Raw genomic sequence first — 15,929 nt, 5'->3', positions numbered from 1 at the left:
TAATTTTGACAGTTTAGCCTCCAAACTTAGTAGTAGTGCCTATATATAAATATATAATGAGTTAATGTGGATTTCCTGACATTATAGACAGTTTTATATTAGTATTGCAGTGAAAATACAGATTATAGCAATACCAAGATTCTATAAGATGCCCCAGTTCTGTATTTTAATGAACGACTTATTTCCAAGATAATACATATCCACCAAGCTAATTGTTCATACCTGGGGTGAATAATGAGGGGGCATCCTGTTCAGAGCATCCTGGAGTGTTTCCAATGCTTCTGCGAGGTGGCCCCTTTGAGCGAGTAGACGGCCCAAATGGAAGCGAGCTGATGCCAGCGCTGCCTCATGAGCTCTGGGGTCCTTGAGGAGGGAAGCGTCTCCAACCCTCTCTCCTCCCTTCTCGGCCAGAAGGCGTAATCTCTCGATGCCCTCTTCCCATTTTCCTATTCTCACCAAAGACAAGCCCATATTTAAATGGGCAACTGAAATGGAAGCAATGTTTTTTTTTTTAGATTTTTCCCATCATTAACTTCAGAGAAATTAGCTCACGTTCATTTCTGATCACAATGATGTAAAAAAAATCAAAAATATCAAGGCCATTATTCAAACATTGCACACAAGCTAATGTGGTCGGTTCCAATTATGTTTGACTACTGATCCTAATAGTGTCAGAGTTAGGTTAGACTCTTAAATTAGCCATATAATAAATTTCACATATCATTGATTTGAAAAATTTACGAGCTTATGACCGCCTATGCCAAAGCTTAAATTTAATTGATCTTACTAGCGTAAATTATTTCAGCTCTTACAAATAATCTCCTCAATTTTTGTACCAGGATTGTTTGTAATAGCTACTAAAATGCTAGGTTGGAAAATCCACCCACCAACTTTTACCCACAGCCAATATTTCCAGGCACTCTGAATTAGCATGCAATCTGTCAAAAAAAACCTGCCTGCATTTGAAGTCAAGAATTTTGTATCCAATTCTAAGCCCTCTTTTCTGCAGGACTTGAGAGGGATAAAAACCTCGTCCAAGATTTCCTCAAACGCATTATTAGATCGTAATACAAATACTAAGTTTATTAAAATACATTCAGCATTGCAGTGATAACACTAACCTTCATCTAATGACAAAGAAGGAGGTGCTTACAAGTGTAGACTCTCAGTTAGTGGAATTAATTTGTTATCACATTACTTGTAATGCACCTTTAATAGTATAACTCTTACCTGCAAGACTAGGTCTAAATTGTACCGCTCTTTTGTAGCATTCAATGGCTTCGAAGAGTTCTCCTTTGTTTTGCAACAGTAACCCCCTGCAGAAAAAGTCCTTCCATTATTTTTCAACTTTTAATTAACGATACCTGACCAAAATTTAATTTTATTATAATAATTACATCAAATAAAAGTATTCTTCACCTTAAATGAATGCTTTTAAATTATCAAATATTTTTGTTTCAAATGTCCCACTTTATAGGCCCTTTCAGTCAGATTATTGAAAATGGGTAGAGTTATGGAGAAGCCCAGTGAGAAATGGGTGGTGGAATCCACGTGGAACCCACGTGGAGAATTAACGTGGATACCACGTGTTTTTGGTCATGGAATCAACGTGGAACCCACGTGGAAATTTGGTGGAAAAATTAAAACAGCAGTTGGCGCTGTCCTAAAACCATTAAAACCTCAACCACTCTATATCTAAACCTTCTATATATGTGTCTACGATTTTTCATGTGCTCTCATGGCTGCCTTTCCACAAATTATATAAAAATAGAATGTGCGATACATTTTCACATAACTAGCGTGGTTTCAGGGTGATAAATGACGCAATGTCACCAGAGAGTTAAGTTCCACAAATTATAAATTCTGTTTAACATTTTATGATAATCACCACAAATCCACTTGAAATCAACGTGGATTCCACGTGGGTCCAACCACTCAATATCCACCACCACCAAATATCCACCACTCAACGTGGATTCCACGTGGGTTCCACGTGGATTCCACCACCCATTTCTCACTGGGAGATTACCTATAGATATTTGGATTAAAGCTAAGAATATATGAGTAGAAATCTCTCTTACAATACAGCCTTGAAAGGTACAATTTTTGATGTTTCTTTAAATGACATTTTGTAATTTCATGATGAGTAATTTCAGTGAAAAAAAATTCTTTGTGTATACTTTTGCTTTTTAAGAAACCACAGAAAGACCAATTCCTTCGATAAAATTTGTGATAAAACTTACAAATTGAAATGTGCGTCAGCCATATTTGGTCTGTGCAGCAGAGCCTTTCTGTAAGCTGTTTCCGCTTCAGCTGTTCTACCTCTGTTGCTGAGGACATTACCGAGGTTTCCATAAGCTGAAAATACAAGAAAATTATTGCTGATTGTCAATTTGATTTCTTGTAAAGAGAATCTCTTTTACATCAAGAGTAACTCTTCATATGGTAAAATTATTTCCTTATAATTAGATATAGAATTTTTTTCACATCTAGCAGTATTTTTTTGCAATGATTCATTGAGCATTTGGTTCACTTTGATAGCTAAAATATTTATTTTATGTATTTTATAAGTACATATTTTAGTAATGGTCAAATATCATTCTGCTTAAATAACATGTAGGGTAATATTTAAGGATTTCAAGTCAAAAGTGGGCATCTATTAGGACAAAGAATTTGTAAACTGTAAAGAGCTATTTCATTGATGGTCAGATTGCTATTTTTACCAAAAATTCGGATGGGTTCATGGTTGTAAAATCAGAAAATTAATCTATGTAAGTTTCAATTCTTTATTGATTTGGGTTAAGGTACCTTATCTGGGTACTTTTAGGCACCAAATAAGTAGGTAGCCTCACTATGAAGATATAATTAAACGCATGGAACTATATAGGCATGTCCAGGGAGCACATGACCCTTGTAAAAATGGATGTTTATGCATTTCACTTACATATAATCGAGGAGAGGAGGACCAAGCCCATGTCATCAGAGCGTATGCGTTTTTGACGTAGTTCTGGAGCTGTGGCTCAGATGGCTCTAAGGCTCACAGCTCCAATCGCGCGGGCTATTTGACTCTCATCGTATAGAGCGCTCCACATTCAGTTGACAGTATGGGTTCTTATGGAGATTCGTTTCCCATGTTATTCTACGTAAGGCCGGGGGTGCGGTTCCAAGCCGTCAATTACAGCATGAAAATTAATATTGCGCTCTGCATTAGTTAAAATATGCATTCTAATGTAGAATGAGACGCTGCATTCATTGGTACCAATAGTTTTTCGATAAATATTATAATAAAAGCTATAAAAAACATTTCCTTAAATTTCCGTTAGAAACGTGTATTTTTTTACTTTGTCTTATTCTCGCAATTGTTGCCTGACCGTTGAGTGTATTGAATTGAATCTTCTACATAAATTTCTTCATACTATTTTCTCTTTGAAGGTTTTCACCTTTTTTCAAAGTTTTCGGAAAAAGTTGTTATACCGATGTTACACCCAACAGGACAAGAAAATTGGGATTTTTGTAAGGTAAAAAGTAGTCGCCTACTAACTTACGTTTCTTACGTCATAGGTCCCTATATGCTGTGAATCAAATTTGAAGAAAATTATAAAGCTATTTTTAGTGAAAAAATCATTTACCTATCTCAATTTGGAAGGGAGTTACAAGGTTTTGATATTACAACAAAATATTACAGCGCCACTGAGCCGAGCTTCTCGCATTGTTTTGCAACCTCCATGCGTGCGTAGAGAAAATTCTCGGGCGGGAAAGGATATTTTTGTCAATGCTTACTAGGAAATATGTACTCCTACGTTACATATCCCTAAAGGAAAATACTGATACGTTGTAATTTCAATACTTATTCAGGAAATAAAGCAAATTTTGACGGCTTGGAACGACGAATTTCGCCTTGGGTGTTTATAATGAGGTGGCTTGGAATTCTTGCTACCCAACATAAAGGTTATTTTCACTCATTTGGGGGGTTATTCTGACCGAAGACAATGTTTTCGGAGGATGAGTAGTGGGTTTCTCGAGAGGATAGCTAAGGTTTATTTTTAATTTTAAAGAAAGTTTACCAATTTTGGTTGTAGGAAGACTTGTCTGCTGTAGAAGGGCTTGTCGGCCCTTGTATATACTCTAAAAACATCGGTTGCTGTATCATAATTTATAACACAATTTTCAGTGTTCAAGGTTCTTGGCTCCATTTTCTATCATTTTCCTTCTGCGTTTACCGCGTCAAGAATCTTGAATTTCTGACTTTGTATGGAGAAGATCTTCTGGTATCCATATTGCAGTGATTAAACCCTATTGTTTTTTTTTAATAGCACCAGTGTGGGATGCTTTATAAATTTTCTCGACATTCACTTCGAAAAAAATCTTAAAATTAATATTTCATAGATGAGGAAACCATTTTTGCGACAAGGTTTCTATTTTTACCAATAGAAACTCCATATACACCCTCAATTATACTTCCCATCATTTTCGATTACTTTCTGCATTTTTTCAAAACAACATTAATATTACTTGACCGCATTAAATTTTGTCAATTGTACGTGGGTCGTTTAAATTTTTTTTATAGAATTCCTTCGTGCAATATGGGCATTAAATATTTCAAGGCAGTCCATACATATTTTAATAGTATATAATATTTCAGAGGGCTGTTGCCACTATTCATCTGAGTTACCATTTGAAGCTTTTTCTCTGCCACTACAGTTTTTTGCATATTAAAATACAACTACATCAAGTCAAACCCTGAATCTATCCATCTATCACCATGATATAATGTGCGGGACAGGGTCAAGGGGTGATAATATTTGAACCTAAACTAAAGACACACAGAAAGAAGTTAATTATGTGAATTTCATATTTACAAATTATTTGGGTCTCCAGTTTCTGTCCAGTTTGTCATTGTACCTCTTCTCAAAATGAACTCCCTCAAAAAGTCCCTGAGGCTATTCTCTCTGCATATCTTGATGATGTAAGACCATCAAGATATGCAGAGAGAGTAGATTGCAATGGAATTTGCTTCTGATGGGAACCTGAACTGAATTTAATACAAATATTCAGAAGAAAAAGGCCTGAAATCCTCTAATTTCAATGATTATTAAAATTGGATAAGTAACTGAATGGTCAGATTATTTATTTTTCAGGAAAATTTTCCAAGTTCACAATCTCTGATATAAATGAAACCCACTATGGGAAGGAAGTTGGTTGGTAGCCATACCCTCTGCTTACAATCCATCATTGGAATTGAAGGGTATTTTAGAGGCCTAGGCCCTTCCATCCGTCATCCTTTATTTTTACCCATAAGTACTCCTCATTTATATAGCTTCTGATATTTTACTGTATGGTGTCCAATTATGTAATTAGAAGATTGCTTGAAAACTTATCATCATAACTAAGCCTGTAAACATATGTTATGTAAATACATATATATTTTCTGGTCTGAATTACTACTTAAGTACCTATATTCTAGGAATATCCCCTCAGAAAATTCCAGGGACATCCCTGTTGTATACCAAGTATATACCAGGATATTCTGTAAACATTATGATTATTCTTGAAACATACAATAATCCCTTAATTATACCCGTCTACTGTAGGGGATACATTTGGGATTTTGGGAGTGAGAATATTTAAATGGCATGCATACCCCAACAACACACATTTGGATATACATATGTATATATATTGTATTTTCATGGGTCACATACATATATATTTTTGTTATGTATTACATCTGTAGTACATATGTATTATTGAATGTATTTCCTTTGTATTCATACATATGTAAAAGTGGCACATGTTACACGATAAATACATTTGTATTTTTTGTGTATTTTTGAAATTTGGATACTTATGTAAATGTGGTCAAAAATACACAAAAATACAAATGTATTTATCGTGTAACACGTACCACTTTTACATATGTATGAATACAGAGGATAAACATATGTAAATGTGGTCAAAAATACACAAAATATACATTATGTATATTTCCTGTAATACTTGGGAGGTAGATTTTCGTGGCGTCTTACGAAATGTTCATAAACATTTTTTCCAGAAATAATATGTTCACGGCAAATGCCAGATTTCCCTATTTTAATGATCATTCATCCATTCGAATTTATACCCAGAAAGCTTAAAAATAAATCATAACCTAGTCGATGTGAGCAAGGGTAGTAAAGATGGCGGCTATTTATGTTAATTTGTAAATGCATGCGAAATACAGACGTATTACATATGTAAAATTCAGTTTCTATCCGCGAAATATACACATGGAAAAATGAATCACAATACATGAAAAATACAAAACATAGTACTTGCACAGATCAAAAGTAAAAGCGAAGTTTGATTTTTTAAACAATATTTCAATGTAACTGTTTAGACAAAAAATTAAATTCTCAATTCCGCGGCTCACTGTCGCTAGGGAAGTGAGTGGGAGTGATACAGTTATAATCTCGTTGACAGTAAACCTCGGCATTTCGTTCGAGACTACGAGAACGTGCTGTTGGAGGAACTCCGGCATCTACGCTAATAAACAAAAGGAAATCCGTTATTAACTAGCTACTGATGTATAGTTAATTTTATATTTGTTTGTATTATTATACTTATTGGAAGAATTGAATAACCGGTGCGTGTGGATGGTGTGCTCAACCCGAAGCTATGTTTTGCTGGAAATGTGCTTCAATCCCACACGTTATTGCGATTCGTGCAAGCCAGCTCCAGCAGTTTCCTGTCACTGGATTATTAAGGTAAGGTATGATTTATCTTTTATTGTATTGTACGCCTATATAGACTACATTAATTATGTTATTTGAGTATATTTGGATACAACTATTGGCGCAATGTGGTCAACACATTGCGCCAATAGAGGTAATTATTTTGTTTATGTTTGGCTATTGTTTTCCTTTTTTGTTGAGTTATGTATCGAGGAGACTGGTGTCCATTGAAGTTATATGGTAAAACATACTAATGTCAATCTTGTACGTATAAATTAATAGATTATGCGTCGTATAGTAATTCCGTGCTTCGCGGCTGAAGTTACATTTTTTCTTCTCTTAATTAAGAGCAGAAAAAATTGTTTAAAGGAATGTTTTCGTTCACGTGTAAGTTGTTTTATCGCTGTTTATTACCACAACCTACTGTATTGTAGTTCTTGCATTCCTAGTTATCCTATGCTTTAGTCATAACATCTATTTGACCTTAGACTTATCAGCGTAGCCTTGTCACTAATAGATTCCCCGAAGTTCCGAACCGTTTTGCCCACTACTTCTAATTATTTAACGAACAAGAAGTATTGGTCGTGTGATATCGGTTCCCTGAAAACAAAAGTAATATTTCTTTCATCTTGAAATGCAGTCAATCAAGGTGCATGTCGTCATTATTATTAACACAAGATAAATACGTAAATTTCATGCGAAAGTTTGTCATTATATGTAAGAAAAAGGTGCGTACGGGCCAAATTAATTCATTATAATTTTCTTTTCATGCTCTTTCGCGCATACCCAGCAGGCGACGATTGAAATAGCTTGGCCTGGGCAAAAGGAGAATGGAATACGGAAAAAAACGACGAAGCAAAGCCAGAATACCAGGTGGAATTGTTAATACCGAGGTAATGTTTTAGGGAAAAATTATTCTTATCCATAATGGAGAAGTTTCTTAAAGTTAAGCCTGAAATTATCGGTTATATGAAATTTATTGTTTGAAAATTTGATATCACAAGTTTATTTTTTTTCTGTGTGAATCATCCGCTACTAAATCATGGTACTAATATATTAGTTTCATGTACTAAAAAAGCATACCAATGGATACACTTTTTCCTAGTTAATTTATTTAAAAGTAGTCATATGATCTTTTCTCATATTTCTCATTCTTCTTAAGAGAAAGGCTATTAATTTTGTAAAATGAATGCATATCTCCAAAATATCTGATTTCTCGAAGGACAAGGTCAAATCTGTGCTAGCTGGGACCTCGACATAATTGGTAAATGAAAAATTTTAAAACTCATGTCTGGAATCTAGCAGAGAAGCCAAACTTTCATTTGCATTCAGAATACAGAATTAGTACTAAAATTACAGACTTCAGAGAATACTGACTGCCTATATGAATTGAAAAAAAAATTGAAAGGCCTTGATCTCCTATTCAGATGTTACAAAAAGATATATTTTTGCATGACTTTTAAACTTGACTTCTTCTATTCTCCTTTCAGGAAGTGGCTGATGGTGCAGAGTTGGTTTCCTGAATTCAGGTTTCATCTTGTGGAATGGGTTACAACGCTTGTTCCGTGTTCAACATTTTTTCTATTTTCCAACTCAAACCATTGTGTGTACTTAATTTATCTTTGTGCCATTTTTTAATCTAAGTTTCACCTCCTGTTTGCTGGCCCTTAATGCTTGTTAGCAATTGCAATATTAATATTCATGGCCACACTTGTTCTTTGTATGAATTATTTTATTTTTTCTCTTTGAATAAATGTTTTGCTATCTGTATGTTCTGGTTTCCTTATATTTATTCATCCATTTGATCCATATTGATATTGAGTGGATGTGGATCAGAAAATAAATACGTATAATTCATGTACAAGGGTCTGCAGATACATGTGTATATTACATGTAAGGGTATTCAGATTTCCAATTTGTAATACGCACGTATACATACATCCTGAAGGACTTTTGAGCCACTTTTACGTGAAATATACAGACGTAATACGATTGTATTCCATCGTATACATATGTATATCTCATGTATGGGTATTCAGATTTCCAATTTGTAATACGCATGTATACATACATCCATAGGGACTTTTGAACCACTTTTACGTGAAATATACTGATGTAATACGATCGTATTCCATCTTATACATATGTATTTGGTCACGTATTTTTTGTGTATTATTGATGTGATACAGATGTAATACAAATGCCGTGTTATCTGGGTAATAAGACCCTTGGGCTTCTCCTAAAAATATATAAGGATTATTACACGCAAGCAATATTTAATGTGATTCCCAATTCCCTGTTTATAAAATATTGACATCTATGTGGAAAATAGCATCAGAGAATTTTCAAGTATTATTCCTTTATGATTTTCAATTCCCCTTGGGCCAAATAGAGATATTGGGGATCAAAATGTAATAATCCTGGTTTATCCCGTGCCAGGGCAGTTGCCAGGATTATTGGTCAGGTAACAAGTATATGTTGTGAGGGTAGGTCGTAATGAATACAATGGGGTGGTTTCCTATTATTTTTTTATTGCCTAAATCGAAAGATTATTACTCCTGGAGTACGCATTTCATGCTTTCCGGTTTTTAAATGACGATATCTATTTTTCACGCTTAATTGAAAAGTGAAAGTTTTCAAGTGCACGAAAACGCGAAGGCTAAGTATGAATGCTGGGAAACCCCATGTGACGTCATGTTGGTCCCCCATCCGCCGTGTGAGGTGACCTAGGGGAGAGGATATTGTGGGCCGCTGCAATGCTGGCTGCTAGCAGGTAGCAGAGTACCCTGCTAGCAATTAGCACTTGGCTTAAATAAGGATTATTAATACCTTATCAAACGAAGGAAACTTTCCGACTTTGGGCAGTTTTAATACAGTGCAACCTCGATAAAACGAGGCCCCACGGTGATCCAATAAACACTCGCTATAGCGAATTGTCGCTTTACCGGGGGTGGAGCAAATAACAGCTAATACACCTGTTGTGAACAGTTATACAGGAACAGGAGTGGTGCGGTGACAGATAAATGTATATTCGATAAACGTAAGTATAAATCCAGAGGAAAGGTGATGTTTTTTTTGCATCACTAAAATTCCTTACTCAAACAATGACTAACTATTCAAACAATTTATAAGGGCCGCACTGAATAAAAATCATGCAAAGCATTGTTTTTTGGTCATGGTGTCTGCCATCAAATGCTTTCTATTCACCCAACTCACGGATGTGCGGGTTTGCTGCCGTCTGCTTTCTGCCGCCCGAGGAACAAAAGAAAATCAAGCATTCGCGAATGTTAATGCCACAATATTTTCACCAAAATGAACTACTTATTTATATCGAATGACAGTTTACTACATGAATTTGAGACTGAGACATGTTAACTTCATTTCTAACAGATCGCAAGAAATTACCGAGATAAGGGACTCTTGGTGAAGGTTTTCCGGCGATCTCTCCGGCAAAACACTCGCTATGGCGAGTGCCAACACCAAAAGGGCCTCGTAAAAACGAACTTTTTAAACATGCTTATTATAGGGTCAATTGACGGTGCATCGGCTATCTCTCGTAATGGCGGGGGTCTCGCAATAGCCCGTACTCGCTTTAAAGAGGTTCCACTGTAGGTGATTATTAAGAGATCTTTCCCTGAGCTATGTGCCTCATGCATGCATTGGTAATCTCAGACGATGTAAAACTCCTATCTACTTGTATAGAAGGTCCCAGAGACGTCACGTGGAGTGGCATCACATGGGCGCCAATCTGGCCTTTTTCAAATGTAGTTAAAATTGACCATTGCCATTCGTCTAAACTGGGAATTCAAAATGCTTGAAGTTCAAGTTATCCAGGTTGGGTGGCACCAGGTCAAGTTTTGTCATTTGCGATTGACAACAGTCTCAAAAAGCCATCCTGCTTTCATCTGACCTGAAGACAAAAGCTGGATGGCTTTTTAAACTGTTTTAAATCACAAACTTGGCTGGAGAACCGGGAATATGGCAGTCATCATAATATACATCACGTGCTTAGGCTTCACCTGGTGGAGCCACATATGTATATAATATGCTAAATAAATCACTTCATAAAGTTCCTCAAAAACTTTTATTGTTCCAACCTAGAGTTTCAACTAGTACATAGTTCCTTGAGAATGAATAGATACTGATCAAAACCCTGGGTCAGAACAATAAAAGTTTTTGTGGAACTTTACTAAGTGATTTATTAAGCACATTTGTCATCTTAATATATATATCTACATTTATCAGGGTTTCATTTCATATTTTGTATCCATTTGTTTGTTAAGGTACAATCGATAACTCATATAATTTAATTCATTCTAGCTTACCTTTTGCTGGATTCACTTTAATCCCCGATCTGTAGAGGCTTTCTTCATCTCTCCAATCCATGCTTCTTATCAGAGTGTGAGTGGTGAACGTAATCACTAAGAGGATGGCACTGCACACGATCATTATCCTTGGCACGTTACCCCAGAATTTGAGGAGAGGAGGGCTGGAGGATGCTTTCAACAGGTGGCTGAATCCCAACCCCAACAACAAACAAAATCCCATCGAGGGGGCGTAAAGCACTCTCTCTGCTATCACAAATCCAACGTATGCTATCAAGTTGGTGCTGGGTAGGAATGGCAGGATGACCATTGCAAGAGCAAACAGGGTGATGTGGGAATCCGATGATGGTTCGAAGAACTGATTTGATGCACTATCCAGCCTCTTCCTGGGGGTGTTGTGAGTGCTCGTGTTCCTCCACTGTTTGACGCAGTCCGATAGCGGAATAGCAGATTGGATCAATTTGCAAAGGATGTAAATGAGGCACATGTAGAGGGAAATGGAGGCGATATTCCTGGGGTCCGTGAGTGACTTCACGAGAGGCACAGCATTCATTGACCAATCAAAACTAAGGGTCAACGGGCACAGGAGAAGTTTCATGTTGAGGGCAGGCAGGTACAGGAATGTCAGGGTCCGGACCAAGGTGGAGTTTGAGCGTGCGGCTGGATTGTCGGCAGACGAGAACGAAGGCAAGCCTCCGGCTAGGGCCGCACATCTGATTGCCAGTAGAAATGAGGTAGCTATGCCCATCAGAAGTAGGCTGCGATAAAATCCTTGACCCTGGCTGTTGGCCAATGACTTCATTTTTCGGCATGACTTCTGTGAAAGAAAGAAGATTATATCAATGCGATTGAGTTTTTTTTTCTCTCTCTTTACCTCAATTTTAAGCCTTGATTAGTGTCTTGGAGGTAACTGCAAGCAACTTTTTTATATCAGTTTGATATTTATCAGATTTAAGATTAATATCAGTTTTAAAAATAGTCTGTATGAAATCTCCTTGGCTGCAACAATGTTATTCTGCAGCAAGAAGATTTAAAATCTCAATCTTCAGATACACATTTAGATTTTAAGAAATATTTTTTAAGAACTCTGCAAAAATATAGTAATGAAGAAAAGATTTACTTTTTATGTTTAATGCACAAAATCTTGTACCAGTCATATTCATGTAAATTAACATCACTTGCAAAGGGATATTTCATTGCCTTCCTCAGATATATTTATACCAATTTTGAGATATCACTTTTTGCAGCAATGGCTATGATGTTCTTCAGACAACATTTTAAAAATAAAAAAAATGGAGCTATTCATGAAGAATTAATGCTTTTTAAATAAGTATTTTGTAATAAAATAAAAGCAATGATTGTGAATTTTAATTATAATTTCTCTTCTTCAAACGTAAACAATACATGAATGTAAAATTGTGATGAAGCTTACCATGGGCCAGTTTTCTTGCTGAGAAAGAAATTTAGTTTGGTGGTTCACGCTGAAAAATCCATGTTTGTTGCTCATCTTTGACAAGTAGAGGCACTTCTGTAGGAACTTCGTCACTGGACGACACTTGCAGTGAAATAGGGCATCATAGGCAACACACAAGGGCAAGGCAGCAAGGCCATGTTCCTTTGACAACATCGCAGCTACGCCAAAAACCATGGATAAAACGAGGCATGTCACACTGGCAGCAGCTGAACTACAAAGTTTACCCTGTGAGGGTACACTATCACGTTCTATGGCATGTCGGCGGTATGCCACAAGAGCAAGGAGGGAGAAGAGGGATGCCGCAATGTCAGCCCGGCCCACTAGGCCACAAACTGCCTCTGTGTGCACAGGATGACAGGCGAAGAGTAAACCAGTGAACATAACTCCTGCATGGTTTGAGAATCTCTGGTCTCCAACAGCACCAATAGAATTCAGACGATCCTCCTGCGAAAATAAATAATAAGTTTTTACCTAAATTTAACGTTAGCCTAAGCTTCCATTGAAAACTCTTTCAAAGTCGGAGCTAAGACAAAAAACATTAAGGTCTACAAAAAACTTTAAGTGTTTCCATGGTTGAATCTCCTTTGATTTTCACATATTTCTCATCAATGACTTATTATTATCTGAATTTACAGTTGGATATTGAATTAACATTTCATTGACAGATTAGCAAATTTTTTATGAATACATATTGTCCTTATTTTTCAAAACACATTCTAACACACAATGATAATTATTAAATATTAGATGTTTATTCTTGTCAAATTTCTGCCATCCAGCGGTTGCACTCAGGGCAAAATTCAATGGTTGTTGTGATAGCATTTTCAGAGCTAACTTCCCCTTGATGTATACAGTGGTAGTAGGTATTTATGTGGATGGAAAGGTCTTTAAAAAGCTCTTACCACAGCAATAACTAAGATCAGAGATAAAGTTTGTTAAATTGTGCAAAAATTCCACTGAGAAAAAATGATTTGCCTTGATCTGGATTTGAATCGGGTTTGAATCCTGGTCATAGCGAATGATTTTCTCTTGCTGAATTTTTTGCAAAATCTTTGCATTGCTAATGACTCCGTAAAGTTATCACCGTGGCTAGTCCTGGTATACTATAATTAAAGTATGAAAAATTTTTGGTGCCAACCATTTGATTATGTGTGAACATTAGGTTTTAATTATGATTTTAGCAATGAATTACAATATTGTCAATCATCATTTGAGATAATTCATTCGTTTCCCTTCAAATCCATTCTCATTTGTCATTCTGCTCACCAGTGATGAAGAAGATGACGTTGAAGATGTCCTTCTCCTTCGAGGCGAGGTTGTAGTCACACATTTGGCCACTTCTGAATCCTGCGTTTGCTGAGGAGTGGAAGCACGTGATGAGTCTGATTTACCACTTTGCTGATGTGCGTCACTGTTTCCGTTACAACTCCAAGAATTGCCAAGCATCGGTAATCTTCCACCTCTCCTCTCGGAGCTCTTGTTTCGATGATTTTTAGCCGGCTCTTCATCCACTGGACCAGAATTCGTCAGCAGCAAGAGGGCCGCGAAATGCGTGAGCAGGGCCGTCACGATGGCGTGGAGGATTGCGTTTCCCAAGTGCAGTGGGCCGGGCTTCAGTGCTCCCCCTGCAAGGGCATCATTGATGCGTAGTGATAGGACGGCCAGAGGTCGGTACGACTTGTGGGACCCGGCGTGCCAAATTGGTCTTCCCCAGAAGTCATGCTCCAGAAGGGCAGTGATGGGCGTGCTGGGCAGGAGGTCATCGTTGGTCAAGATTGCTCGACTGTTCAGAGTAATTAAGGGAGATTGATTACTTACTGCACGTAGCATAAGTTCATGTAGGGTAGTTTACCAGTTATATAAAAAGATTTGATTACATTTTGTCATAAAACACTTCTAGATACAAACACTTCTAGATGCAAACACTTCTAGATACAAACACTTCTAGTTATAAAACACATATGTATGAAATAATTAGGAGAATCAGTCCTATAATTCATTAAAATTGATAAAGTTCCATTATCGCTGTGTTAATTTAAAATTTAATAATTTCATAGTGTATGGCAGTTCGTTAGCTAGCGGCCATGGAATAATTATAAAAAACATTAAAACTAAAAGTTTCATGCTAAAAAAAATGAGAGTATACATATGCATAAAATAATCACCAGAATCAGTCCAATAATTCATTACAGTTGATTAAGTTCCATTACAGCTTTAAAAATTAAAAATTTAATAATTTCATAGGGCATGGCAGTTCTTAGCTAGTTAGTAGTTTGAACAAAAATTTTGAATTAATTATTGCACTTGTACTTATAAACTTTATCCAAATAATTCATGCCACTTGTGAATAGTACTTGCTGAGGCAGGTATAAATATAATCTTAGTAGGTATAATTCCAAATCAAAAAATTACGCCCATGAAGTTTGATTTATTGCGGTTTAGTGATATTTTTGTTTTCCATGTAATGCCACTCAATCATTTCATGGTGCTGGATAACCCTTTCTTAAATGAAGCGATTTGATGAAATAAACTGTCTATAAATTGGGTTCTTAAAAAAATATGCATTAAATTAATGAGATAATGTACATCTACATACTACCCCGCAAGCTGCCTAAAAGGCGTGTGGCATGGGGTGTTAGGACACCAGCCGTTTGCACATAAAAAGGTTATGCAAAAGCAAAATTAGCATTTATTAAAGTCTTTTATGATTTGGGGGAAAACGGATTCCCATATCTATCCGTTCGGCGAATAATAATTTTCAATAATGACGAACATGAATTTGAGCCGTTTATTCCATGATATCACAAGTACAGTAAGTTTCATAAAATTTGAATTAAAATATTATAAAAAATATAAATTTAACCTTAAATTAAAAAAAAAATAATAAAAATTGGAAAAGTAATTCAAGCTAATAATAATCTTTCGCCTCAGTCATGTAACTGCGGATGCTGGCACGATTTTAATGGAAACAGCTTTTAGACATCACATTCTCCGTACATCTCTTAAAGCGACCAGAGCCATCGATTCCACTTTTCCCCACGAATAATGGTTGAGTTAAGGTTCCCCATGTTGTCGGGCAAGTGGCTTGGGGGGGGGGGGGAGCTTGAGAGGCTCTTCAACAGCAACCCCCGAAATTTGTTGTGACCCCTTGAAGCGACTGCCCGCGATACATCTACTGAGGCCACTAGCTCTGAGGCACCTATGTGCTGACTATACATTTTTCGATACAGTTACATTTCATAATTTCTGCCACCAAATCACTTTGAAGAAACATATCGACAATTTTGACACCATTTAAAATTTTTGCGAAAAATGAGACATATTTCGGGAAAAGAACGTACGTGAAGACCAAAAAAATAAATACTATATTCTATTTGTTGAAAATTAATGACGAATTTTAAATTGAGCACTTTAAAAACG

At 36.3% G+C, this 15,929-nt stretch overlaps 1 protein-coding gene across 1 annotated transcript in view; it reads right to left on the bottom strand.

Moving 5' to 3' along the window:
* Positions 1 to 15,929, bottom strand: part of LOC124155855 (protein O-mannosyl-transferase TMTC2-like) — a 70,790-nt gene that overhangs the window by 8,409 nt on the left and 46,452 nt on the right. Inside the window, exons 3-8 of the mRNA XM_046530007.1 lie at positions 13,776 to 14,292; positions 12,468 to 12,953; positions 11,036 to 11,852; positions 2,244 to 2,358; positions 1,231 to 1,316; positions 223 to 485 (exon numbers count right to left, since the gene is read on the bottom strand). Coding sequence (XP_046385963.1) covers positions 223 to 485; positions 1,231 to 1,316; positions 2,244 to 2,358; positions 11,036 to 11,852; positions 12,468 to 12,953; positions 13,776 to 14,292 — 2,284 coding nt within the window. The remainder of the gene's footprint in view (positions 1 to 222; positions 486 to 1,230; positions 1,317 to 2,243; positions 2,359 to 11,035; positions 11,853 to 12,467; positions 12,954 to 13,775; positions 14,293 to 15,929) is intronic.

The sequence above is a fragment of the Ischnura elegans genome, chromosome 3, assembly GCF_921293095.1.
Source record: "Ischnura elegans chromosome 3, ioIscEleg1.1, whole genome shotgun sequence".
In the NCBI taxonomy this organism is placed as follows: Eukaryota; Metazoa; Arthropoda; class Insecta; order Odonata; family Coenagrionidae; genus Ischnura; species Ischnura elegans.
The sequence above is the reverse complement of the archived record's forward strand: the minus strand, read 5'-3'. Positions and strand labels throughout refer to the sequence as shown.